This window comes from Gouania willdenowi, chromosome 9, assembly GCF_900634775.1.
Source record: "Gouania willdenowi chromosome 9, fGouWil2.1, whole genome shotgun sequence".
NCBI classification, from domain to species: domain Eukaryota; kingdom Metazoa; phylum Chordata; class Actinopteri; order Blenniiformes; family Gobiesocidae; genus Gouania; species Gouania willdenowi.
In genome coordinates this window covers 6,904,117-6,930,033 of record NC_041052.1, presented here as the reverse complement: position 1 = coordinate 6,930,033, position 25,917 = coordinate 6,904,117, and the positions used below count along the sequence as shown (strand labels likewise).

General features: G+C 36.1%; 1 protein-coding gene across 1 annotated transcript; it reads right to left on the bottom strand.

The window, feature by feature from the left end:
- Positions 1-11,222: 11,222 nt before the first annotated feature.
- On the bottom strand, positions 11,223-22,598 carry snx18a (sorting nexin 18a). Its single transcript, XM_028456893.1, has 2 exons — positions 20,723-22,598; positions 11,223-11,735 (listed from the first exon to the last, which is right to left on the bottom strand). Exons 1-2 carry the CDS (start codon positions 22,236-22,238, stop codon positions 11,482-11,484), a joined length of 1,770 nt encoding a protein of 589 aa, XP_028312694.1. The 5' UTR covers positions 22,239-22,598; the 3' UTR covers positions 11,223-11,481.
- Between the last annotated feature and the right edge of the window lie 3,319 nt (positions 22,599-25,917).

Below are 25,917 nucleotides of genomic sequence, written 5' to 3'. Positions count from 1 at the left end.
CAAAGAGCCGCACTAGGCTCCAGAGCCGCAGCTTGCAGACCCCTGGGCTAAACACAGCTAAATCCAACACATTGTTAAGTAAAGTGGATAAAAGTAAAATTCAAACATCTTGTGTTCTCTGGTGATGTTGGCTGTTCTAGGAATAAGGAAGTAGCAGCCCCAGAAATAAATAGCGCTCTGACGTAATTGAGAAAGGATTAAGTTTTGCCTTGTTCATTATTATTAGTATTTCTTTTTTTGCAATTCATATCTGTCTGTACCCTGATACCGTATATAAATAACATTGTAGTGCATTCGGTCAGTGACTGATTAACATGTGCTGAGTAGAAAAGTTGAATTACAGTAAAAGTTTCTGAAAGAGGAAGTTAGAGTAGAAAGATGCTGACACTGTTTGCTAAATATAAATGTGTGTTCACACTGTTCCATGCTCAGCAGTCACAGCTAATAATAGTGAGCTAATGATAGTGACTCTTTCTCAGCAGGGAATTCAATGGGAGCTACTGTAATTATGTTCACATTGTGAGAGTGTAAAGCAAAGTTCATATACAGAGACTTCATCCACAGCCTGATTGGTTGGAAGGTACAGATCCAACAGTGATCACTGTAATTTCAGCTGTAATTTGGATGTGAGACAAAGTTAGGCCGACTCGTTCTTTTTAAAGACGCTCATCACAGACGAACACAGATTGATAATTCATTCCTTGGAAAAAGTCCTCTGTAGTATTGGCCCATCTTTGGTCTGTTTTTGAGTTCATCAAGGCCTGTAAAATACTGCAAAGACTTTCAGGATCTAACAGGTGGGTGTCGAAAGCTTTCCCTTTTAGAGAAAAACCACTGAAACTGTATCCCTATTCCATAATTCCTTGATGTTGTAGCTAAACCAGGAATATTCATCATCTTATCATAAAACAAAACCCTGAATATTTTCTCTACAGGAGGAAGAATGTGTTTCTACTCACTGCTTTAATCAACCTGACGCACAAACATCATTTCAATAATACACAAAGTAAAACTGTAACTGTGCACGCATTCATTACTGCATCTCACTTTGATTTAAAAGATTTGAACTTTCATAATTAAATGTGTGAATATATTTGGTCCCTCGATGTTGAAAAGTCAATAACAACCATCATCGCAGTTGTTTATGCATCTGCTGTCAGTGTTGGTTATTAAAAAATGAACGTTTTTATTTAGGTTTGAAGAAATCCCCATTTTTTAGTGTTACAGCAATGATAATGTGGTGATTCATTTATGATCATCCAAAATATCCATGTGTCATATAAAGTGTTCTTACTTTCACTAAGTTTCTTGACTAGACCTTAACCAAAGATAGACTTTACGCCAAGAAAGATTCCATTTTGGTTTGGATTAGATTTGGATCCTGATTCTTAAAAAAAAATTCTCATCATTGGCGAAATATCAAGAATTCATATCTCGGTTTATAATTGATATGTCTTTATGAAATTTGACCCAGTTATGTCAGATTAGTTTCTCAATTACGGCACCAAGTTTCATCCAGATTTTGCATCTTATCGCAATTTTTCGAGAATTTTTTTTTAAACCTACCATATTATTTTTAATGGGGATTTAAAAAAAAAACAAAAAAAACATCCAAGCCTTTAAAATGTTAGTAATTTTGGTACCATGATCAGAATCAATGATCCAGATAACTGTTAATATCTGGAAAAGAGGAGATTTGGGGTGAACTTTACCTCCCTTTGTGAAAAGTGGATCTGCTTTAAGAAAAGTCACACAAAGGTCACAAACACTGTGTTTGGTCAGCTGACGTCTGGGGTGATGGTGAACATGCAGGGTTTGCTGATAAGCTGTCTGTGTGCTTATAATAGATGAATGTGTGTTTTACATCACACTGAGAAACAAGATAACTACATTCTTTAGTTGTCAAATGTTATGTTCAAAATATGCAAATGTGATGCAAACACTGTTGCTTTGTCTCTGGTTGTGTTGTAAATGTCATGCTAACGTACTACTCATACTAATTCTGACTTCAAAATGAGTATGTAGTGCATTCACATTCGTTAGTATGAAAAGATTGAGTATGCGAGAAATACCCAGATGTGTATTATATTGGAACATTTGTGAAGTATGCATACTCAACCGCCCCATGATTCATTGCAAGCGGAATGTAAAATCGTCCTGTGACCGGCTTCAAGCTAAAAGTCAAACATCCCCTTTTCAAAACAAAAGCATCTCTTCTCGTCTAAATAGGGCTCTTGTTTTGAAGTTGACTGATATGTTTGATTGAAATGTGTTTCTGAGAGTTTTATAGATCAAATGAGCACATGTTGATATTCTACTATTCAGAACTTTAAAAGGTGGAGAATCTTTTAAAGAGAGATATTTAGCCTCAGTGTGCTTCAGGTTTTTGTCTTTGTAGGTTCAAAATGCAACTTGGGAAACTTGGAAGTATACTTCAGTGGGAACGCTCATCATCCTAATCATAGTATATAGTATATAGAAGGGGTGGACGGGCCATTTGGCATATCTTGCATCGTCCCAGTGGGCCATCGCCCAAAGTGGGCCGGTCCATTACGCTACTTATTTATTTTTGACTAGTTAGTGGAGGTATACATGGTAACAGGTGGCCAGAAATGGTCCAAAAGTGGCAAGAAAAGAGTGTAAAGTGACTAAAATGGGCCAAAAGCAGTCAAGAGTTGCCAAAAAAATTGGCAAAGAGGAACCAGGTGGTATGTAATGGCTAAGGGCAGCTTAAATGGGCAAAATGTGGCAAACAATAGTGAAAAAAGGGCAAAAATATGGGACAAAAAAGGGAAAATGTGGGTTAAAAAGGAAAAGAGTGGTATTTATTGGTCAAAAGTTAGCCTATTTGAATAAAAAGTGGCCAAAAAAAATTAAAGAAAGGACAAAAAATTGGATAAATTATCAAAAAGAACTCACTAAAATGGACAAAAAAAGGAAAAAAAGGGACAATTATTGGCAAAAGGAGCTAAAATCTGAAAATGTTGAGAATCACTGGCTTAATAACAGCTAGCTTATACGTGGTGTCGCTGATCATGTAGTGGGCTGGTCTGTCTGTGTGTGTGTGTTTGTGTCTTGGTGAACAGCCAGACACAAAGAACATGAGTGAAGCCCTATGGGAGTGAGCTTCCTGTGTGAGGGCTGTAAAAACAAAAAAAGCCCAGCAGAAGAATGCAGAGAGCTCCCACATTCCTGCACTTTGTGCCATAGGTAGACGACACGCAGCATGTCTTCCTTTATGAACATGGAGATTTTTCCTCTACTCCAGGGGTGTCAAACTCATTTTAGTTCAGGGGCCAAATACGGAGCAGTTTGATGTTAACAGGATTAATGCGGGAAAACAAGTTCAATCTTAACGTGCCATAGTTTGCACTTCTACATATACATCAAATACAAAATGTGTAGGAAACCAACAACATCCAAGTAATAGGTGACAGATACTGTATCAGTCCCAACAGGATCTTCAGTTTAAATTTTTATTGATTTTGTGACAAATTTCTTTTTAATTAATGGAAATGCTGGCAATAATTAAAGGATTTTTATTATTTTTAATGTTATAAATGACATCATCATGTGATATAAGCATCAGAAAAACTGTGGGTCCCTGCTTATATGGTTGAGTTTCATTTACACAATGAATCATGTTTTCTGCGCCGAATTGAATCCTCCAAAGGGCCGGATTTGGCCCCCACACCTTGACTTTGACACACGTGATTTACTCAGTGATTGTACAGTGGCTCACAACATGTTCTAGGTTTTTTCTCCTGAAGTTTCCTCCTCCGACATTGATGATCTTCTTAACCCTCCATTTATCCTTGGGGTCAATTTGACCCCATTCACAATAATAGCTGACTTTTTTTTTATTTATTATTTTGGCTTCATTTTTCATAACTTTTTCCTAATTTGCTGTGTACAATTAAGTATAAAATTATCCTGATGGTACATTTGTCAATGGGATGAATGCATATTGCATGCATTGGTGTTCCTCTGGGGGTCATTGTGACCCCACACTGTTTTAGTTGTGTAAAACTTGTTTTTCTTTGACCTTATATCCCCACATCTGCAGGTGCAGAGGTGATACTATTGAGTTGACACAACAAAAGAAGAGGCGTGAGTGATTAACCCCAAATATGTCACAAAAAAAGAGTTAAAAAATAAGTAAATAATACGTTTATGAGAGGAAAGGGGGCTCACCAACATCAATTCTGTGAGAATCATAAATGTGCACCTCAAATTAAAAAATATTTGCATTTCAAGACTCACTAATTAAACTAAAAGTGAAAGTTTGACCTGATGGTGGCGCTGCAGGAATGGTCATATCATCACCACAACCAATATAGGATCAATCCTGTTATAGACATTAATGTTGTCAGTAAATTTGAGAAGATTTGGATAGAAACTATTTAAAATAAATTTAGAAGTTTAGCCTGGTGGTGGCGCTAGAGAACAGGCCATGGTTTCATGATCAAGGGCATATTTATGTATTTAACAAACAAACAAAAAAGTGCCCGACACAAAAACTTGATCAACAATTTTCTGGAGGCAAATATCTCTGGGGTCAGATTGACCCTGAGGGTAAAATGTGTATTTGAGGATAATACATTTCTCTCTAAAAGTCCTTATTTTAGCTTTATGAAGTAAAAGTTCTCCTTGACTAGAGCTGGAGACTCCCCAGTGCAGTGATGACATCACACACACACTGACAGTTGGTGTGGCTGCAGCACAATGACAACCCGAGTTGTCTTTCCTTTTCTATTCTTAACCTTAGCCGCCCTCCTATAATGACTTGTAAAATATTAGCGCTGAGTCATGGAACAGTGCAAGCAAGTGATTTATTACCAGAGGCAGATTTTATAAGTGGGGGGTGTGGCCAATGAGCGATGAGATTAACATGTTTGTTTCATTTTACATCTTTTAAGACTTAAAAAAAAAGGGGGTAAATGTACTTTACAGTCACATGTACATAGTTATGATAATAATAACATAGTTGCACATAGTTCAGCTTTAAAGGTATGTTTATATATATTTTTAATGTAGAAAAACCTTTACAAATATAGGGTTAATGTTTGGTCAAATATGTTTTTGATGGTTTTTTAGATTTTAAACAGAATGGAATTGAAAGAAGACGAGTTCAGATGTGTCACATGATCGATTCCCTCATTTACTTATAATGACTCACACATTAACTTTAAACTCCAAAAGTCTACATTTTTCAAACAAGGAGCTCATATTCACCGACATTTATTTGTTTGTTTGTTTGTTATCAGAATGATGTACTTAAAGTATTAAAGTACGGTACTTGAACAATTATAACCAAAGATAGAGCTTACACACCGTGGAAGATTTCATTCAATTTTGGATTAGATCAATATTCCGGAACCGGATTCTAGATCAGTTTAAAAAAAAAATGTTTAATACCTCATTATTGGCGACATTTTTAAAAATTGTTTCTCGGTTCAATTGATTGATCTTCATGAAATTTGACGTGTTATGTCGAGTCGGGTCCTCAATCACCCCAGTGGGTTTCATATGAATTGGATCCGGATTGCACATTTTATCACGTTTTCGTTTAATTAACCCACTGTGTTGTTATTATGCAAGACAAATGTCTTTGTATAGCACGTTTTATACACAAATCAATTTGCTTTACATGATTTTTAAAAGTGCAACAGCAAACGCTGAACAGTTTGAAAATCAATAAGAACATTAAAATCAGCAGTAAAAACATTTAAAATGTGCAGTAAAAACATAAAATAAACAATATTATGATGAAATTTCTCCCTATATGCAGTAAAGAAAAAGAATGATGTTTGCATTAATGAGTTACAAATGTGTTCCAAGCCTTTACAATGTGAATAATTATGGTTCCATGATCAGGATCATAATAATATACTGTATCTGGAAAAAAGGAAATTTGGCACTTGGAGGAGGTTTGTGCTCTGATTGCTTTTTTTTTAAAAAAAATAACTTAAACACATTCATTGCTTCAGTAAAGTTTTTCTTTGGTTCAAACTTGCTTCCAACTAGAAAAGGTCAATAAATGAATGTAAAGATCAAGCTTTTGTAATGTAATACAGGATTGAGTTAAAAATAACAGATTGTCTTCACTAAAACTGTGGGTTTCACCTAAAATAGATGTAATAGGAGGTTTTAATACTCTCCATTGGTTTGTTTGTGTAAATATAAGATCTACTAATAAAAGCAAGAAAGGTCTGCGTGTGTGTGTGTGTGTGTGTGTGTGGAGCGTATTTCTCCCTGACGCGGTGCCTGTTCGACCTGAAACTTTGTCAACTGCTTCCAAATGCCCCGAGTTTGTGCATGCGTCATTTTGGAGTAATTTGCTGTTTGCAAAACGCTCATTTTAATTTTCAGATTACGGCTGCCTCTCGGTTCTGAGTCATGACGTCACTGTGTCGCTGTTTGTTTAGGTTTAAAAAAGTAGGTCAATATAAAAAAACGTTTTTGTATTTAAAATTAAATTTCGGGTCGAGAATCAAGGAGTCCACTTCCTCCTCCGTCTCCATAACTGTGCCATGCTGTCGTCAGCATCTCAAACACGGGAGCTCTCTCAATATAGATCATTTGAAACTGTCTTTTGCCGACAAGTTTCCCATTGTTTAAACCATATAACTACACTGCAATGGCAACAAAAAACTATAATTATACAAAAAATGCACAAAAAGACAAATAATACCCATAACGATATGAAAATGACTCAAAATACACAACTAAACATGTATACAAAAAATACACAATGATAACAGAAATGCACAAAACTCCATCAAAAAAGATACAAAAATACATATAATTACTCCAAAAAAAAAAACCCAAACACATTTATAGCACATGCTATTTTACTTTGCACCCCCAAATAAACCCCTTTATAACACTACAGAGTACTGAGTATGTACACCTCTTTGTACATCCAACCTTCTAACCCATACTCATTTGGCCATAATTGACAACTCTACTTAAGCTCCTCCCACTATATGATTACATTCTTCCGACAGGCACTGTACTATTATTCAAACATAAGTTGCTCTGATTTGAACGTAAGAATATAAAAACAGGGAAGTTAAAGATTCCAATTCTCATGAAAACATCTTAAAAGGACTTGAACTATTTAATTATTTCTCTTCATATTTCTACCTGTGGGATTGTTCTGTGATACTGCTGTTGTTTCCAGACAGAGAACATGTTCTTTAGTGCTTAGTATTCCCACTGCACCTGAATGTGTCAGAGCTGCAATAGAAAGCAGTCAGATAATACTTTTCAGCAGGAATATGCAGAGTGTGCAAATATTTCACATTCCAAAAGCAAATAAAGAGAGAGTGAATGGAAACAGCAGGTGGACATTTCCAAGCGCTTTCATTCCCAAAAGACTTATGCGAGGAACAACTCTTATTTTGAAAGAAACAGTTATTTCTAAATGGAGTGAACCTGAATGTGCCGTGCTCACAGTGTGTACTCGTGTCCTCTGCTGTAATCATGTTGCTTCCTCTTCTCTCTGCAGAATCTATCAGACTTTTCCACTGTGACTTTTGTGGTTGATGCACGGTTTCTCACACGTAGCAAGCTGCTACCGTGCTTTTATTTTACAGACAGGAAAAGACAGCAATGCATCTGAGAGTTGATCCCTTGTCATGAGCCATTTCTTTTCTCTGAAAATACTAACGCACTGACAAATATCTGAAAAATAAAAATGCAAATATATGTAATTATACATTTATTCTGATTAAGCATTTCTGTCATTGGAAACTATTTCCTTCATGGACTTTTGTGTCATTTTTTAAAAAATAAAACAAGACAAAACTGAATTTACAAAAGATCTGTATGTGGTGCCAAATGTAAGAACTTGGTCACTGTTTTATAGCAGACAAATTATGAACATTTAGCTCACTTTCCTCACATATAGCTATTATTTTTCTCATTTGAGACAGAAATTAGTCTAAAACAGCATGTTCTATATCTTTATTAAAAATGTGTACACATGAAAAATAAATCTAAATCTAAATGTTGAATTTGAATCTAAATGTTAAATGTAAATATTAAATCTAAATCTGAGTGTTGAATGTAAATGTAAATGTTAAATGTAAACCTGAGTGTTGAATCTAAATCTAAATGTTAAATGTACATTTTTAATGTTGAATCTAAATTTAAATGTAAATGTCAAATTTAAATCGGAATGTTAAATCGAAATGTTGAATCTAAATGTAAATGTTAAATCTAAATGTAAATGTTAAATCTAAATGTTAGATCTAAATGCGCCTGTCGATCAAGCGGCCCCGCCGACACTCCACACACCACTGACTGTTCCTCATTGATTGAGCGAGACGTGGGCGGGGCCGCATAATCAACAGGCGCTGACCTTCCCACTTTGCATAATTTCCAAACATTTAGCTTTACACTTGGTGACCGATAGATATAACATTTAGATTTAACATTTACATTTCGATATATTTTTCAGTTTTACACATTTTTCACAATGATATAGAACATGCTGTTTTAGATTAATTTATCGCTCAAATGAAAGAAAAATGAGGTAAATATGTCTGATATAAAACAGTGACTGAGTGTTTACATGTAGCATCCCATAAGATCTGAACCTTGAGGGACAGAAAAGGAGAATAAAAACAGGAGCACCCATTTCCCCGGGCTGTATTGACAGGCAGCCAGTAGAATGGGTTCTGCCAACTGTCCCATTCATCTTCATGTGTTTGTGATCATGAAAATGAAGATTAAATTACACAAAGGTCAACAGAGGAGCATGATTGTTCCTAAATAAGAGAAAGTTGTAGTGAGTGGGCCTGTATTAGCCTAATACATAAAACAGCATGCAGATGTGTTCATTTTTACTGCAAAAAACCCCTTTTTTTCCACAGACCTCTTCCCATATAGTTAATTAATGAACTATTTTCACAAGTTTGCATTTTATATATTTATAATAACCATTCTTGTTCCTCTTTTTCATGTACCTTGTGTATAATTCCATATGTACTGTGTATGTTGTTTAAAAGATCAACACTGAAAGAGTATTTTTGCTACTGCCTCAGTTTCCTGTTGAGTCATTCACTCGAAAACCCACATAACGACATTCTGGTTCTAGAAAATGTCAAGGCATAACTCACCACAATTAATGTATGTTTTAACAGCAGCACTATAGTCACAAATTAAATCTGTCTAAAATTGGATTTACTAGCCAGGCTTTAAACTCTCAAAGATAAATACAGAAAACAGATGCAGTGACTGATTTGTAGAGTAAATACTGCAGGACTATCAAATAAACCACGTTGTGGCAAATGCTCATGTAACAGCGTTCATTTTAATAGCAAATTTTGATGAACTTTTAGTCCCAGACTTCTGACTAAGATGCAAATCTTTTAGTCAAAATGTATTCATCAGGACTTTTTCCAGTTGTAGTCGACTAAATCTCTTATAGATATACTGTAGTCGACTATAATATGCAGGATAAGACTGGTATGGGATGTTATTCATGTTTTTAAATATACACATACAGTTTTAAAGTGATCAATGCGTAAGACGCTAAGAAAAACGGTCAGCACAACTGCGTGGTTAGCTCCCAATTTCAGTTTTATTTTACACCAAAAACGTGACGTTTCGGGCTGACCGCCCTTCATCAGACGAGATCAATGCGTAAGACCACACGATCATGGGTTCTGATTGGATTTTGTCCCACGTGACAAAATTATGGTTTAATTTTTATTTGTCGGCAAAAATGTCAATATATTTTGATACAGTTTTCGTCTTTTTTTAAATTAGTCATAGTCTAGTTATTGTAGTCGACAAAAACTATGATGAAAATTTTCAGTCAACAAAAAATTGCCCCTGATCACAGATGGGATTGTGTTAAAGACGCTGCAGATTTGGTGTTTGGGCTGTTTTAGGATATTTAAAAAAATAAAATAAAAATGGAATGTGGATTTTTGTAAAATCTTACATAATTGTTAAATATAGAAACGTGTTATATATTTTATAATTTCTTAAAAGTCGTTAGTGCACGGCTAGTAAAACAGTAACGTGATGATTTCCTATTAAATAAATTGCAATAATTAAAAAAATTAAGGTGAAATCGAATTATTCTTTCTGCTCGTCACCTTTTGTTATCATTCCTTCTTCGGCCAAACAAGGAACAAACTGTCCACTCACTGACACTCTGTATTATCCTGATGTCTCTGTAGGCCAGGACAGCTCTATGTTGATGTCAGCACAAAGTGTATACAGTGTGTGAATGAAATGCAGAGATTCTAGCAGTTCTCCAGGGGAAAAAACTCACTCTGTGGGCTGTTTTCTTTCACTGTAGTAAACCTTTGACTTCCTTAGCGTTGTAAAAATGCTAATGTCCTTAAAAGTTAGCATGCTAACATATTAGCCTTAGATGCTTAAAGTCAAAATGTTGAACAAATACAGTATATTTTAATTTGATTAATATATATTTAGATTAGTAAACCTTTTAAAATAGTATGCTAACATGCAGCTCTTCAAATGCTAAACTTCAATATTCAAGTGAATCACAAAAATTAATAGTAGAATAAAAATATAATCTAGCTACATTATTAAAATAGCATACATAATCAACATTAGAGACTAGCTTACACAGTGGCAGTTGGTGGGGGGGTGAATTTATTTAGCATCGTTTTCATAACCAACAACATCAAAAAGTATGAAACACCAAAGTGGTTGTTCTGACTTGAAATGTGATCTAAACTTTTTTATTTTTATTTTTTATTATAGCAGGGGAGGCGCTCAAACCTCTGAACACAAGTCCAAACAGTTTGCGTTCACACATTAAGGAAAAAAAAAAAAACAAAAACTGTTGTAATTCCTTCAGGTCTAAAGCTGAATTTGTGCTTCGTGTCAAACAGACACAGTGGCGTAGAGTCCTATTCAATGTTTTAAAAATCCGTCCATATACATTAACTTGACATAAAAAAAAAATGCATGATTGCAGTTTTCAACCAAGTTTGTTGTTTTTTTTTTTACAGAATGACGCTGTAAAAAACTACTACTGTAAAAACAATGCAGTCCATTAAAACATTGTCAATATATAAAGCTATTTAGTAACTGGTAACAAAAATATCCAGAGATAATGGAAAGGCACAGCAGGACAGTAATGAGTGTAAACGTGTCCTGTTTATCACAGAGGAGAAAAAATTAACTTCTCAGTCACTTTAAGTATAAGATTAAAAAAAAAAAAAAAATCCTTGTAACTCTTAAGGCTTTTAAATATTTGATTTCAGACATTTGCACCAGATGTTTAGGCAGCAGTCGATAATAACAGGACAAATGAAATATGCTCTTTACAAACCATATGGTTCACAGTCATGTCCAAAGTTAGTAAAGTATACATCTTTTTTTTTTTTTTTTAAAGTGAACCTATTATCCTTCACAAATCTCTCCCAGTGTTGTTTTGCTGAGCAGCCTTTAGCTTCTGCTCGCTAGCCAAAACGTTAGCGTGTGAGGCTACGCGTCGTCATACTTTTGCAACGCCTCCTCTAGCTTGCCGGTGATTTTCTGGAAGAATCCTATCTGCTGCTGGAGATAATGCTGCATCTGCATCTTGAAGTCTCGCACCCGGATCGTGTGGAAATGCTGGATCTCTGCTAGCGTAGCGCAGGAGATGATGTTACAGCGATTGTTGATGCCTTCCGCCTGTGCCCCGTCCATCTTGCCCTCCTCCACATGCTTTTGGCTCTCTTTCACTTTTGTTAGAGCTCCTGTCGAAATGAAAAGGGAAACATTTAGATATTTTCTCAACTTAGGGGCCAGTAAGATGTTGGCTTATACCGCCAGAATCCTTTACCTGTCAGTAAGAATGAAAGAAAAAAATCAACTTGGCGATATACGGTAGTCCCTCGCTATAACGCCGTGAACATTTCGAGGCCTCTGTTTCTCGCAGATTTTTTTACAATGCATATTTGAATGCATTTTTTTACAATGCATATTTGAATGCAAATTTTTGTCTCCTATTGACAGATGTGTGCTAAAATGGCCTCTACAGCATACTATAATCCTGTTTCATTACCTTACAAGAGAATATTGCGTTTTATTGAGCAATAGTACTTTTGTGGTGAATTTGCCCCCCACTGTGGGAACCACCGTGCCAACATATGCACAGCACGTAAACTCCCAGTCACTATGTGTCAGTGAACTCTATCAGACATTGTTAAACTACCTCATGTTTTCATAAAACATACTGGGTACTTTTATAGGTGTGTGGTTACTTTTTTTTAAGAATTTAAGAACTTAACAGAATTAGAATTTGTCAAAAAACTGCCATTTGACAGTTTGATGAACATACTACCGGTACTTGTGTTTGATATTGGCACTTGAATTACAGTTAGTTACCATTTAGTTGTTCTTTCAAGTAAAAAATGAACTAAATTGTATTTCATACCATTTTGTTCTTTTAAAGGTGAAATTTGTAATTATTAATGAAGTGATATATCGCGATGTACAGTATATCGTATTGTTTAGTATCGAGATACATCGGAGTATATGCTATCATGACATGCAAATGGTGAATTGCATGTGTTTTTTTTTAAGTTAAACTTTTCTGAAAAATGTAATTTGACAGTCTGATATTTGTACTAGAAATACAGTTAGTTACCATTTATTTGTTCTCCCAAGTTTAAAAAGAAATGATATAAAATTGTATTTTGTGCCATTTTGTACTTGCAAAGGGGACCTCACAACTATAACCTAACAATGCTCAATTTCCCTAAAATAACTCAACAAACAGACTTAAAATAGCTGGGAGACTAAACCAAGACCACTTTTTGTATTCCCTGAGACCAGCAGTGATGTCTGTAGGTACAGTGAGGGAATGTGATGTGAGGGCCTCATCTCTAAAAATATCCCACACATGAGTCTGACATCACTCCACTGCCCAATTCTGCCATCTAAGGAAATCTTGTGGCTACTTTTACGCCAACTTCCAGGAATGCTCCTTGTTTTGATAGGCAGATGATAGCATGGGAAACTCCTCTGGTTTGTTTCTTTACACACACGACATGTTAAAGCATACCAGAACAAGTCTGGTGTTGGTTTTATATGAGGCACAAAAAAGGTCCTAGTAGCATAACACAGCTAGCGGGCTAGCTCGCTAGAGCCACTGCAGCACTTGAAATTATTTAACATCCAAGTTAAGTTTCAAAAAGGCCTAATATTTAACTGTGTGGTAATAATTGCCGAAAACAAAGGAGATGTGATGGTACAAGTGCTGAAACCAAACTGTTCTTCCAGGTTAGATGGATTATGAATTATATCATGCAGTTATTGAGTGAGTGTGTACTTTAATGGTTCACATTGCCAGGAAAAGCTTCATTTGAATAACACACAATAACTAGAGAATGTTTAAATGTGAACTCAATAACTCACATCAAATGTGGCACAAAAATCTGAACTGATGAATAAACTAGATAATCTTATACTTTATTATTACACTGAGAACTGATTAGTGATTAAAAACTGAACTTTGGAAACTGGTTCACTGAAGAAATGTAATAAGTGATAAGACCCAATATTAAAGTTGTGACATCATCAATGCAGGACATTTTAACCTCCTTTGCACATCATGTATTTCTGTTTGAAATTGTTTTCATATTGTTTTAATGCAATGCAGCCGCCTCTGTGTTCTATACTTAAAATAGAAAGTACATGAGTTTAAGGATGTGCATTTTTCTTTTACGTTTAATTAATAAAAAAAAAAAAAAAAAAAAAAAAAAAAACAAAGAAGTTACCTCTGACTTGTTCACAAATTTTTAAAGAAATAACTGTCAGGAATGATTTTCCATTGGTCAACATTTGTTGGGAATCCTACTATTTTCTATTTCAAAATTTTCTAAAAAAAAGAAAAAGTAGCCACATCTATAAAAGTTCCCAGTATGTTTTATGAAAATAAAGTGCTATCAACTCCCAAGCTAAAATGTGTGCTGTAGTTTAACAAGGTCTGATGTTGTTCACTGAAACCTAGTGACTGGGCATTTATATGCTATGTATGTTTGCATAATTGAAATGTTAATTGGTTTTTTTTTTCGTTAAAAAACATGATTAAAAAAATCAGTTAGTACATTATTTTTAATCGATATGAAGTTTCGTGATATATTGCCAATTAGATTTTTTTCTTACACCCTTACACGATATGGTCCCAAAGCATGTAAGTGAAGATTTAGTCTGTCATTGACCTATTTCCATTTCATTTTGCTCAAAATCCCGCCATTATCTAGCGTGAGATTTTGATCGAGATTATGAGCAAAATTTCTCATACTCTTCCATTTTCTAGACTTCTTGCTAGACATTCAGTCACATGTTTTCCAGGGTAAATCAGCATGTTGATGCAGGATATTGTCCCCAAACATGCATGTCAAGTATTTTCATGTCATACCTCACATGCATGAGAGGTATTGTGTGTCATGTGGGGTATTTCCGTGTCACTGGTTTTAAATAAGGGCCAAAAAAAGGTTCAGATTCCTTTTTCCGTTTCAGAACGTAAATGTCCTGTTTTCTGCAATCATGGAAAACCAGAGTTTATACAGTTGCTCCAATCTATGTAGACAATTTTCAAAGCAAGTACGACAATTTCCACGATTATCTGCAAAGGACTGACTACAGATTGGAGAGTAAAGGTAAAACCAACCAGTAAAACCTTCCATCCTTTTTGCTGAGTCGTCAGTTTGTCCTTTTAATCAGCCATCTTATTTCCTCGTAGGCACAGCCATGAAGGACCTAACCTGACTAAACACTCATCAGACTTCCTCTTAGAGTTCACAATGAAGGCTTTACACAATACACACAGAGCAGAAATGTGTTAAACAATCCATTAACTAACCAGACTCCATCTACGCCCTTCCCCCTAAAATCTGTTCAGTTTGCCTTTGGGCAGATTCTCTCTCAGCAGCAGTTTAACCCACATCCTTAAAATGGCTTTAATGGTGGTGGAATACATGGGCACAGAAGCCCCCGAGGTGTTTATTGTACCTTGAAGGTCTCTGTCTTCCTGTGATGGTTACTGTAGGGACGTATTATAAAAAGTCACAGAGGATAATGTTAGCTAACTGTAATATGCTAAAGCCTTTGCAGGATTTTAACAAAAGACCGTATCAAGTCTTTGATTATTAGATTGTAATGAGATGGTGCTTATTCACTTAAACATTCAACTTAATGCACTTATTATGGCAGAAGATACAAAGAAAGCTATGTTTCTGCCAGTAAAAAATACCCCAAACAAAAATCATCATGCAAAACTACGATAAGTAAAATAATAACTAGTTTGCGCAATGCGTTTCTGGGGCGAAATGCCATTTTTTACCTATGACGCAAGACAACTGACTTCCTCTTTGATTTTGGGTGTGGTCAGAATGTAATTTTTTGCTTATCCTGGGGTCAATAACAAATGTGGTGAATTTTGTACGCATCTGTTAAACCTGTCGGTGTTTTTTTTTTGTTAATTACCCATTATTTCATTGTGCCAAATTATCAAGTTTTTCACTAGGCCTGAGGGGCTTGCCAATTTTCTTGACTTTTCGGGCATGTTCAGGGGCCCAAATTTGCCGTAAAAGGCAAACTGGAATAATAATAAAAAGAGCAAAACTAATAGGGTGCTTTGTCCCATTCTGGACTTCGGACCCAAATCATTCTTAAGTCATAATTAAGAGATACTAAGTCAAAATTGTTAGATACTGATAATATCCCATAATTATGACAAGTAAAAAACTAGGAAATGTAAAAAAAAATCTTAATTGTATCTCATAATTATGACTATTTTTTGTACTGTTTTAGTTTTAAATTATTGGTGAAAGTTATGAGTTAGTATCTTATTATTATGAGATACTATACCGTATGTACACGATGGAAAGTTGTCACATGTTTGTGTTCATGTTCGATAACTGTTCTATCTTTAAAGGATGCAGACTAGGGCTGGGCAATATTCAAGATACAGTATATCAAGTTTTCTATTTTGGCGATATAGAAAATTGAAATATTGCCCATATCGATATATTTTTGTTTTATAGCTCATTTTATATTAAACTACTCATTTTAGGACTCACTGCTTTCTGTACTTCTCAGTTAGATGATCACTGAGGGGCAGATTCCATAAAGATTTAGGGGTATTAAAACGTGTGCAAGCGTCACTCCACCTGCTAATAAGCCATACAAACCCTCTAATGAATATGTATAGTAGGCGGAGCTCACAAGTTGACACATTATTAGTACCTCAATTATGGGATTGTACCAAAGTGGTATAACAGCCTCTACATTTTGTTTATTTTTGTTTTCATTTATATCATTCATGAAATGCTAAAGATGCTGAAACAATAAATTCTATATCTCTTTGTCTATGACCTAGCAGTGTGTGCATCTAGCTAGAGTTAGTCCCTATGGGTGCACAGCACACACAGAGGTGGCTCTGAGCCATCGTGGACATACTGTAGCTGTCACTGCCTTTTCAGCCCTTACATAATCACTGCTTACACAACAGCAAGCCTCTGATCTGAACCACCAGCACCAATCTGCATCTCATCCCTCCAGCAGCACCTCAGTCAGCCAAGTGTGCAGCAGAGAACATTTAAATACACATTTAGAGGGAACGTCAGCTGACAAAATACTGATTCAGCAGGAACAACCTGTCTGTGCTTTCCCAACCTTTGCCATAACATTACTTCATTATTGTTGAGTCGAATAAAAAAAAAAAAAGGGCAGACTGCGCACAGAATGAAAGCGGATGGAAAGTCAGAGGAACCTCCGCGTACTCTGTTCCTCCTGAACACGTTTGTGCCTTTATTCTGTCCCTTCTCAACCTCTGTCTTCCTTTTTCCTCTTACTTTGCCGAGTAACCGCTGTGTTAAAAGCCACATTAGAGACTTAAATATAAAGCCATAGGACAGTCCCTAGTCTCACTCTATCGACTTTTAACGAGCAGCCAATTGTAGGGCTGGGCAAAATATCGATATATTGAATTTGTCGATAAAAATTACATTTATTTAGCTAATTCGAGTTTAAAAAAAAATTAAAAATTCTTTTCTTTTTCTGACTTTTTCGCATTCCGTCTTTGTGGGTCACCGTAGCGCGATGTGAGCCAGCCTCCTCTTTGTTTACATTTGTTTTCCCTTTGAGTAGGCTATATGTGTGCCACAGGCATGTTTAATGTTTTATTCGCACTTCGCTGAGATGCTAAGGGAAGTTTTTTTTTTTTTTTTTTATTGTAAGGTTATATGTAATAAAATATGTAGTTATCTGATTTCTTGATCAGAAAATTTAAGCTAATGTGAAGTTGCCGTCGCACTTTTGCTTAAACCTGGGTTAAAGCTTGAAATTGTTGAATGACAGAGCCTCATTTACTTTTTAATTTGGGATTGTTCTATGCATTTTAACTCTTGAGGACAATCACAGCAATAAAGTTGCACTTTTGACAATATATCTGATGTCTGAAGAAAATAATAATCAAATTCGAAAATCAAAATTTTCTTTCAAAAATTGGAGATTTTTTTTTAGGCAAAATCACCCAGCCCTAGCCAACAGTAACGCTTAAAACAGCTCATGGGATCACCCTGTTGGTAGAAAGATCTCTGATTGGCTGAAGTCCAGCGTCATCCTCCTGGATTTCTAAAGCTCATTTCCAGAAGGAGAAGAGATTCACTGTCCACTCAGAACACTTTGGATTACAATATGCTCAAAGATGATGATTAATTTTATACCAAATAACACCAAAAAAGACTACATATTGCAGCTTTAAGTTCCGGTGGAAATTTATCCGAAGTTTTTCGCCTAAATTATTAACCTGAAATATCTTATCCTATGTGCACATAAGCATCCATTCCAAATAATACAATTAAAAAACACAACATTTGGACCAGGGTTGCAAGAGTCAGTAAATTTTCAAAGTTGGAAACTCTCAATGGGTATTAATGGGAACTTTTAAAAAAAAATGGAAGGTTGGCCCTTAACAGGGATGTTAAATATAGTTGGCAAAATATATTTTAGCATCATTTAAAATATTAGCATTAGTTATTTAAAATACTCAGAATTTCCAGTTTATTCCTATAAATCTTCTATCCCATTAAAAGGTTTATATTTGTTAATATTCCCAAAATTCCTAAGCTTAAGTTCCTGTAAAAAGGGTTTTTGCCTAAATTTACCTGAAATCTGGAGTAATTTTAAAAAACTTTTTTTTTTTTTTTTTTTTTTTTTTTTTAATCATATGTAAACATATATCAGCATTTATTCAAAAATAATACAATGAAAAAAACATTTCAACCAGGGTTGCAAAATTCCATTAAATACTCAAAATATTCAAATTTTCCAGTTAATTCCTTTACATAATTCCCATTGAAAGTTTAAATGTTTGGATATTCCCAAGTTTAAGTTGAAATTTAGCTGAATTTTTCCACCTAAATGTCAGTGTCACCTGTGCGGGGCCCACATGCTGACTTGATCTTGGAATGACTGGGAAGTCTGTGTCCCACTGCTGCCTAAACATAAATATACATCCATTGCAGCAACATATAATGGAGTAAATGGGCTCAGTGTGGCGTGTTATTAACCAAGATCACCATTTACTCATTTACTGTCACTGTGGCAACTTTATAATCTCCTCCTTTGATGTTATTTTTACCGTATCTCTCACGTACAGTAACACAGGAATCCTATTAAAGTGTTTTAGACTTGGATTAACGCAGATTAAAACTGTTCAGTTTTCACAATGATTTGGGCGTCATTTCAGCGCTAAAATAAATGTGTTTGAAGGTTATACCTTCAGAAAGTAGTCAGTCAGGTATAACCTGCACAACAAAGGAAAACACTTTTCCTTTGATAGGAAGCAACACTGTGCCATATGTCATGAGTCATGACAACAGTTTATTTCTACATTTTTAATGTTACAAACAGCTTTATTCTCTGAATGCAAAACAAAAAAAAAAAAAACCACAGTCAGCTACGATGACCTTCACAGCTTGTGATGATGTTTACCATCTGATTCAGCAGGTGGAACAAACAGTGGCAGCAACACAAGAGTTTCATTATGTTTGCAGAAGTAACTTATTTGCTTTTCAAATTGCCTCTCAGCCTGCTGCTGCCAAACAGCACCTGTGTCTGTTAATAACTACAGTGTTGTCTGTATGATGGCTAAACACAAGATGTAATCAATATGTTATGGATTCATTTATTCAGACTACTTTTTGTAACATATTAATTTAAAAAATAAGAAAAGTTGTACTTGCTGGAATTACAAGATGTAATTTTTAAAATAAATAAATAAATAACGGTGAATGTACCTCATCCAAACCTTTGGTAGAGATTAAAATGTGTTATTTATGATCCTCGTCTCATCATGTTGGAGTATTTTGTGAGTGAAATGTTAAGACCCAAACACTTGTGCAATACGTTTTTTTTAAAGTCAGGCCTTTAGTTTAATCTGAGCATCCATTTCGTCCCCAGGACAAAATACAAACAACTTAGAAATCAAGAATCATTGTGTAAATGACCAAATAATTTCCTCCAAATACACAAACTTCCATGAAACTCCACAAATATTTCCAAGGGCTCGCAATTTTCCCGCGCTTATATCACATGATTTCTGTCACTTTTAATCACAAATTGTGGAAAGAACTAAAAATTGTACGAAAATCCTGCAAATTTTCACAAAATTGTCTTACATTACACAAAATCCAGGAATTTAGAAGCTAATATTAATTACATACTGTATCACGTCCATGTTTTGTAGGGCAAATTAGGACAATAATATAAATCTTTAAGGGGGGGTGCAATAGGAAACGTTTGTGACAATTAAAAACGTAAAAATAGTAAGGGTGTCCTGATCTGATTTTGATATCAGTCCGATATTAGCCAAAAAAAAAAAGTTTTTTATTGGATTTATTTTTCATTCTACTAATGTATTGTTTATTTATTCAATTGTAGAATATTATGCTTAATGTAATGATTCTGTTTATTTATCTTTTTGATTTCTATACTGTACGTTGTACTGCTGCAACACGTGAATTTCCACTGTTAGGATCTATAAAGGATTATCTTATTCGTGTCTATTGATAAGGAAACGTATCAATAGCCCCATGGACTATTGATACGTTTGATACTGAGTTTTTTCATTGTGCTCCGCACTCAAGGATCCTTCCTTCCGCTAACGTGGGTTTGAATCCCACTTTTGTCATATATGTTTTTTTTACATTTAACACATTTAACATGGCAAATTCCACCTTTAAAATATATATATATATATATATGAAGAAAATTACATTTTAGGGTATTTCCTGGGTTAGGGCTAAAATAAAACGGTTAGCGGGGTAGCTAAAAATAAATATGAGCTAAAAAAAAACTGACGGATCTTTAAGTCACGTGGTGCACCTATCACGTCACCTAAACTGGCCAATGAGCGGCGCTCCGTATGAATAGACTGTCAGATTATTCATACGTTTCCATACAAATAGCCACATCTTATTTTATGATTCAAATTTATGTAACTCATTAAATAATAAATTAGCAAGTTTTTTCTCATACCTGTTGCTGATTAATATTCTTTGTTTATGTTATATAATGATGAAGCCTTTTCTAACATTCAACAATACCAAATGAATAATAAAAGTATGTATGAGTTGTGATGATATTGTATCGGAGCAATATCGGAAGTGAAAAAGTTGTATCTGGATAAAACAGTTAAAAATGTGTGAGACAAACAGTGTTGTTTGTTTACCTTTCTGGACGTGGATAATATCTGGGTAGTTGGTCAGGTGACCCTGGTACAGAGCTAGCAAATCCATGATTGGGTCCAGATCTTTGCTGGGCTGTTCAGCGAAATACTCCCCGATGGATTCGTACGCATCCCCCGTGAAGGAGATGGCCTGGTTGAGTCCAGTAGAGTAACTCTGTTGGTCCATCTCAAAGGCCTGACTCAGCACTTTAAACGACATCCCCATCTTCTGATACTCCTTCTTGAAGCCGCCGATCTGCTTGCGTGCGAACTCGTTGGCGGTGGCGTTGAGCTGCAGGGTGCTGTCGTCCATCCTCTTGGTGAACGTCTTGAATCCGTCGATTTTGCTCTCCACCTCCTGGAAGTCGAGCGGCGCCGGCGGGGTGCTGATGGTGAGGAAGAAGTTGGCCCCGACCATCTCGTCCTTCTCCGCCTTCCTCTTGCCCTGCTTCCACGCCTTCTCGTCCGTGCTGCTGCAGGTGAGGAAGTGCTGGAACACGTCGCACCTGGCCAACACCGGGTGGCTGGTCATGTGGTTCATCCACCAGATCAGACCTTTCCTCCTCTTGGAGATGAAGTCCTCCTCGAAGCGGCCCGTGGCCTGCTTCTCTGGGATGTGGGGCACTGAGATGACGGGGAACTTCTCCACCAGTCGGGTGTAGAGCCAGTCAAAGTGCTTGTACCTCCTGTTCACCTGGTTCTGGGTGTGGGTGGGGGTCAGCTTGTAGGACATGTAGCTTTTCATCCCTTTGAACTTAGTCTGCTTGGTGGGGTCGTCGATGCCACAGGTGAAGGGGTAAGGGTTCTCCTGCCACTCTGGCCCACACTGACCCATCACTACACATAGTTTATCACCATCCTTTACAAAGCCTGAAGCCTCCCCTAGCACGAAGGCCTCCCCCCCTGATTTCACAAAGGTGGAGAACCTGTTGAGGTTCCTACTCACTGTGGCTGAGCTCTTTGCCTGCTGTGCGTTCCCTCTAGATGTTCCAGATGTTGATAGTCTAAAGTGTCCATTACCTTCAAAATCATTGTATCTTCCTCCAACTGGTTCGTCTGCCACAGTGGAGCTGTCATCCCAGTCATCATCCCAGTCCTCATCACTACCAGGACTCGTCTGCTGGTAGAGTTGCTGCTGGTGCTGTGGAGGAGGCTGCTGGGTCACAGGAGGAGGGAAGGGAATCGAACCCACAGCGGGTGCTTTATTAAAGTTCTCCACGTTGGGTTTACAGGAGCCATCAAAGCCTCCAGATGGGATGTTGGCGTATCTCGAGTCCCCAGATGTGCTGCAGCTGTTGTTGTTGGAGGAGGAGGAGGAGGGGGAGGGGGTGGGGTCGCTCCGCAGGATCTCCACGTAGGACGCAGGGAACAGACCCCGCTGCCCTTTGCTGTTAGTGCCTTCGAGCCAGCCCTCGATGTCCTTCTCACTGTGCAGGGTCAGGACCTCGTTCTCCTTCACCGACACCTCCCCAGGGTTCTCCGAGGTGAAGTCATACAGCACCCGGGCTCTGAGCGCCATGGTTCGGTTCCCCCTCCGCAGAGAGCGGCACACAGCGGCCTCAGGTCAACAGGCTGTCAGGAGGAAGGTAGTCCTCTCACCCGAAACGAGTCAAGAAAAGTCCAGAAAGTTCGCACAGTGACAGAACCCGGACAGCAGAACCAGAGCCGAGAGGAGCACGCAGTGTGTTTTAAATCCACGGGCTCGTGTCCGTGACGCAGAAATCACAGCATTCGACACGACAACACCAATAAATGTTGGTTTAGCTGCCTGTCTGTTTGTCTATCTGTCTGTCTCTGTGTTTCTATGGTCCCTACTGGACGCTTCTGTCCTCTCACTTTGCGCAGCAACGGAACATCAACCCAGGCTGAATAATCGAGGGCGGAGCCTCGACATAGTCACACAGTCAGACCAAACCAATCAAATAAAAGACAGTAAAAACATAAGAAACATGGAAAAAAAAAATATATACACTTACAAAAAACAGATTGTAAACAAATTCAATGCTGAGGAGCAGCATATTGACCCAGGCCAGTAATGCCAAAAGAGGTGAGGTTTCCACCTTTATTAATATACTTAATATTGTGTTCATGAATATATAGGTAGCTAGGGCTGGGCAAAGTATCAAGATTCAAGATGTATCGAGTCGTCTATTTTGGCGATATAGAAAATCACAGCCTATATATATATATGTATTCTCAGAGTATCTGGCAGCTGGCTAGTCTTAAAACATGAATAATAAAAATCTCTTTACACATGTATATATATACTTTTTATTTTGTTAATATTCATTGTTATTTTAATTTAAAAATGTAATATTTTTAACTTAAACAAGCATTTGGCACCTTATCATTTATTTGCACCTTGTTATTTAGTTTACCGTACAACCTATGCATGTGTGTATTATTAGTGCTGTTTTTCATCATTATTATTATTGTTATTATTATTACTTTTTCAATATGCCGCTCTTTGCCTCTCTAATTACCCCTTGGGGATAATTTTTTTTCCTGATTTTGACACATTACAGAACTCACTCACACATGCTGTGCCTTATAGGAGAAAAATAGTTTTGGTCCATATCGCCCAGCCCTAGGTTATAGGTAGCTTATATTATAATTATAACTTATATATGGGTAGTATATAATATAACTGTATGTACATTCCAAGATTTATAAATGACAAACCGAAAATCTGGGTAAGTTACTGATGTGCAAATTCAAAATAAGAAATTCTATAAGATGGGAAAAAGTATCCTGTGCATCAAAATTAACTCAGAATATTTAAAATCTTGTTTTTGTTCATGGAGACTTTGATCAGCGAAGTTTGCTTTAGTTACAGTATGTGATGCTCTGAAGTTGTCATTCTGTTTTTTTTTTTTTTTTTTTTTTTTTTTACTTTGGTGCATACTGCCCCCTAGGGACCTTTTTTTTTAAACAACACATGTTTGCGTTGTTTTTATATTCAATTATTAAATATATTTAAAAATGCAAATACATAATACGATACATTTAATTATTTATTTCTGATAATGGTTTATACATGTTTAGAAATATATTCTGTAATTAGCAAATGTGATTGCTGAAGTATTTCATCTCATCATTGTATATGCTTTTTTTTGTGTTTGAGAGAGTGGTCCTTCATATGTGCAGATGACCTTCTTTTGAAAACACAGACTGTAAAATCACTGCAGAATACTACCTGAGGGATTATACTGGTCCAAATGCTTTTATATTAATGTGAGCTACCAGCAATGATCCAGCAGAGGTCTCTTCTCACTCACATGGCCAGTGTCAGATCCACCAAGGCCCCTGAGTATAAATATATCAGTAAGAAATCAATGCAGTTATGACACCTTTTTGTTTGTCCCAACAGTCAGAACATTTAGTTCAGGGGCCAAATACATCATAGTTTGATCTTATGTCGGCCACAGATTTAATACAAGAAAACAAGCAATTTTAACATTATAATATTCCCAAGTTTGCACTTTGAAGTATAAATGATACTAATATAAGTGACATATATCAGTATCTGCAGGATTTTATCTTTTAATGTTCATTGATTTTTGTGACCATTTTTTACATTTAATTTGGAGAAATTATGTGGAAATTTTTGAGGAAATTAAAAAAAAAAATTACAATTTGAGATTTAAAATGACTGCAGCCATATGATGAAATATTATACATATTGTACAATTTCAATAAATTTGTGTATTTAGAAGGGCTGAGATATCAACTGAATTCTTTGGTAATTTACACAATAATTCATGTTTTTTTTTTGTCTTTTTTTTTTTTAAACTTTAACCTGCGGAGCTGAATTGGATGGTCTAAAGCAGTGGTTCTAAAACTTTTTTTTTGGCTCAATACCTCTTTCTCTTATTTCTGAATCCAAGTATCCCCTTTGTCAGACTACAACATTTTGCTCAGAATTCTATAAAAAAACAACAATAGAACATAAAAATGGAATGAACGAGTGATAACAAAACATTTAAAGAATCTAATTTTTTAAATACATGGAAAGAAACAGTATTTATTTCCATGTTTCCCAACCTTTTTTAGATAGTGCCCCTATTTTGATATCAAGAATTTCTGGGGACCCCAAAGACATTGAGCTCAGATAATTTTTTAATTTACTGCATTTTAGTTGAACTAGATTCACAAAGTGAAAGTATAGAAATACAATTGTTTAAGATTGTGTGTTTTCATTAAAAAAAAGAAGTGGAATTTAAAAAAATTCAAAAATCTATTTAAACTCTTGAGAAATTTCAGGCGGTTCCCTACATGGGGTCCTGACCCCAAGGTTGAAAAACATTGATTTAGTGGCTCCTGAAAAGATTTATTTCTATAGTTATTAGCAATTATCATGTCTAAGGTGGGACCAAGACTGACCCTTTATTTGTTGATTTTCAACTTTTTCTCTCTTTCTCTCTCTCTTTTTCGTACCCCCTTTAGTGCCATCGCCTACCCATTTCAGACATACTGGTCTAAAGGGCCGGATTTGGCTCCCGGGCCATTAGTTTGACATGTGATTTCGTTCCTCTTCCAGTTCACTGAGGTTGGTAAGGCAAGGCAAGGCAAGGCAAATTTATTTATATAGCGCATTTCATACTCAAGGCAACTCAATGTGCTTTACATGATAAAACATTCAATTGTTTAAAATCAATAAGAACATTTAAATCAATAAGAACAATTAAAATCATCAGTAAAATCAATTAAAATCATCAGTAAAATCATCATTACATCAACAACATGACAAAAAATCTCTCTCTCAATCATATGCAGTAGAGAAAAAAAGTGCCTTTAACTTTGATTTAAAAATGTTCACATTGGATGCTGACTTCAGCTCCGCTGGCAGTTTGTTCCACTTCTTTGCAGCATAACAACTAAAAGCAGCATCACCATGTTTACTGTGAACTCTGGGCTCCACTATCTGACCTGTGTCCATAGATCTGAGAGACCTGCTGGGTTCATACCTGACTAACATGTCACTGATGTATTCTGGACCAAACCCCTTCACAGATTTATACACCAGCAGCAGAACTTTAAAGTCTATTCTGAGGCTGACTGGGAGCCAGTGTAAAGACTTTAAAACTGGAGTAATGTGCTCTGACCTCTTTGTTCTGGTTAAGACCCGAGCTGCAGCGTTCTGAACCAGCTGTAGCTGTTTGATGCTCTTTTGGGGGATTCCTGTCAGAAGACCATTA

Bases quoted from the DNA above. Each gene is read 5' to 3' on its own strand.
- snx18a (XM_028456893.1), bottom strand. From the start codon at position 22,238: ATGGCGCTCAGAGCCCGGGTGCTGTATGACTTCACCTCGGAGAACCCT. The intron at 11,736-20,722 runs GTAAACAAACAA...TCATTTCGACAG, and splicing joins TATTATCCACGTCCAGAAAG to GAGCTCTAACAAAAGTGAAA.